The sequence below is a fragment of the Cyprinodon variegatus genome, unplaced genomic scaffold, assembly GCF_000732505.1.
Source record: "Cyprinodon variegatus isolate N-32 unplaced genomic scaffold, C_variegatus-1.0 Scaffold211, whole genome shotgun sequence".
NCBI classification, from domain to species: Eukaryota; Metazoa; Chordata; class Actinopteri; order Cyprinodontiformes; family Cyprinodontidae; genus Cyprinodon; species Cyprinodon variegatus.
In genome coordinates, this window is record NW_015150664.1 from 1,046,063 (window position 1) to 1,047,796 (window position 1,734).

At 38.1% G+C, this 1,734-nt stretch overlaps 1 protein-coding gene across 7 annotated transcripts in view; it reads right to left on the reverse strand.

Annotated features, from left to right (window-relative positions):
• The window catches only part of LOC107088282 (tripartite motif-containing protein 3-like), a 37,177-nt gene that overhangs the window by 5,336 nt on the left and 30,107 nt on the right, over positions 1-1,734 (reverse strand). For all 7 annotated transcript variants that reach the window (XM_015380358.1, XM_015380360.1, XM_015380362.1 and 4 more), the window contains 3 exons: positions 1,164-1,267; positions 898-1,065; positions 547-715 (listed from right to left, as the gene is read on the reverse strand). In XM_015380358.1, coding sequence (XP_015235844.1) covers positions 547-715; positions 898-1,065; positions 1,164-1,267 — 441 coding nt within the window. The remainder of the gene's footprint in view (positions 1-546; positions 716-897; positions 1,066-1,163; positions 1,268-1,734) is intronic.

A 1,734-nucleotide genomic window follows, 5' to 3' on the forward strand; every position in this document is an offset into this window, starting at 1 on the left:
CTTCTCTTTACACACAGCTTCCATCATATTGTGTAATTCAAACTTTTACCTGTATTATCTTTACAAGGAGACTCTTTTTTTTTTTTCTTTACATTTTTCTCGTTTAATCCAATCAAATTCCAGACATTGATTTAATTTGTGGGACAGAGCTGAAAAAGGTGGCTCAGTCCTGCATATATCGGGACATCTGGTCACCCTAACACAGGTTGTAACTCATGATGTTGCATTGCATCACAGAAACTAGTAAGTAAATAAAAACTTGATGATCTTACACATAAATATCAAATTCAGTATCAACTAAATTATCTAAAAATTTAAATATTTTCATTAAATTAAAACAATGTATTTAATCTATTTATTAATGCTAATTTATGTACATTCAGTTAATTAAACTAATGACTCATTCGCCATTGTGGCACATTTTGCATTCCACTTTAGTGTAGGATTAAAATTTTTTAAAGTTTTATGAAGATATATGGAAACGCTGCATGAGTGTTTGTGTGACTGAGTGAATGAGAAACACCAAAGTTAAGGTTCCCTTCTCACCTGCAAACTGTCTATCAGACGTCCCTCTGCCCCCAAACTTAGTCACCAGCTTCCCATTGGACTGAAAGATGAAGACACAGCAGGCTTTGTTGTCCACAGTGATGATGTGTCCATTTTTATCCACGGCCACTCCTTTAGGACCCATGAGACGTCCTGCACCGATCTTATTCTGATATGAAAAAAATAACAAAGGGATTACATTACGGTACATGTAAAAAACAGTTACCTAGATTTAAGTGAAAAGTAATTCCTCAGATTGAGGATTGGCATTTGGCCGCCTGAATAATGTGTTCACCTTTCAGAAACAGACAGTTGCTACAAGGTATACTAATTAGTTTTATGAGTTTGTACCTTAAACTTGCCATCTGAGGAGAAGATGCTGACCCATCTGTTGTCGTAATCGGCCACCACGATGTCCCCGTTCATGTCTACAGTGACTCCTGTTGGTCTCTGTAGTTGTCCTGGAGAACGGCCCCTGACCCCAAAGCGCATTTTAAACTGCCCATCATTGGAAAACACCTGCAGTCATTTGCATCAGAAAGCTCACATTCAGCACACAGCAAGAAAACAAATCTAAAACACCTCTATGTGCATGTTCCTCCGTGTGTCTGTCTCACCTGTATGCACTGGTTGTTGCTGTCAGCCACCACCACTCTGCCATTGCTGGAGGCTGAGATTCCTTGCAGATTTGTGAATTCACCCTTTTCTCTTCCCCTGGAACCTGATGGGAAACAGTTAAGCACATAGTGATTGTGATGTTTACAGTCTAACGGTGAATCATTTATTTTTCTTGTCAGTTTATGCCAGAGTTTTCTTCCTATTTCTGAGGAAAGATTGCTGAGTTCCTTCCAGAAAACCACAAAACTCCCACTAGCACTCTGGGACTAAATTACATCGACTGCAGTTGTTGCTCCAGAGATTTTTCTCTGCATGTGCTAAAGAGAGGCAGCAAAAGTAAACACTAAGGGGGATAATGGATATGTGGTGTTCTGCTATTAAATTAAAAACATATAAAAACACATCTATGAAGTAGTCTATAAACTGTTGCCATGAATTCACTATATTCAATTATCCTAGATCTGGGTAAACAAAACAAAGTGAATTCATCAGCAACATCAGTGGTCCATTTTAAGAAGCAGGTTTACTGAAAACTCTTTTTTCTAAACCTGAAATATGGGAAGTTCTGAG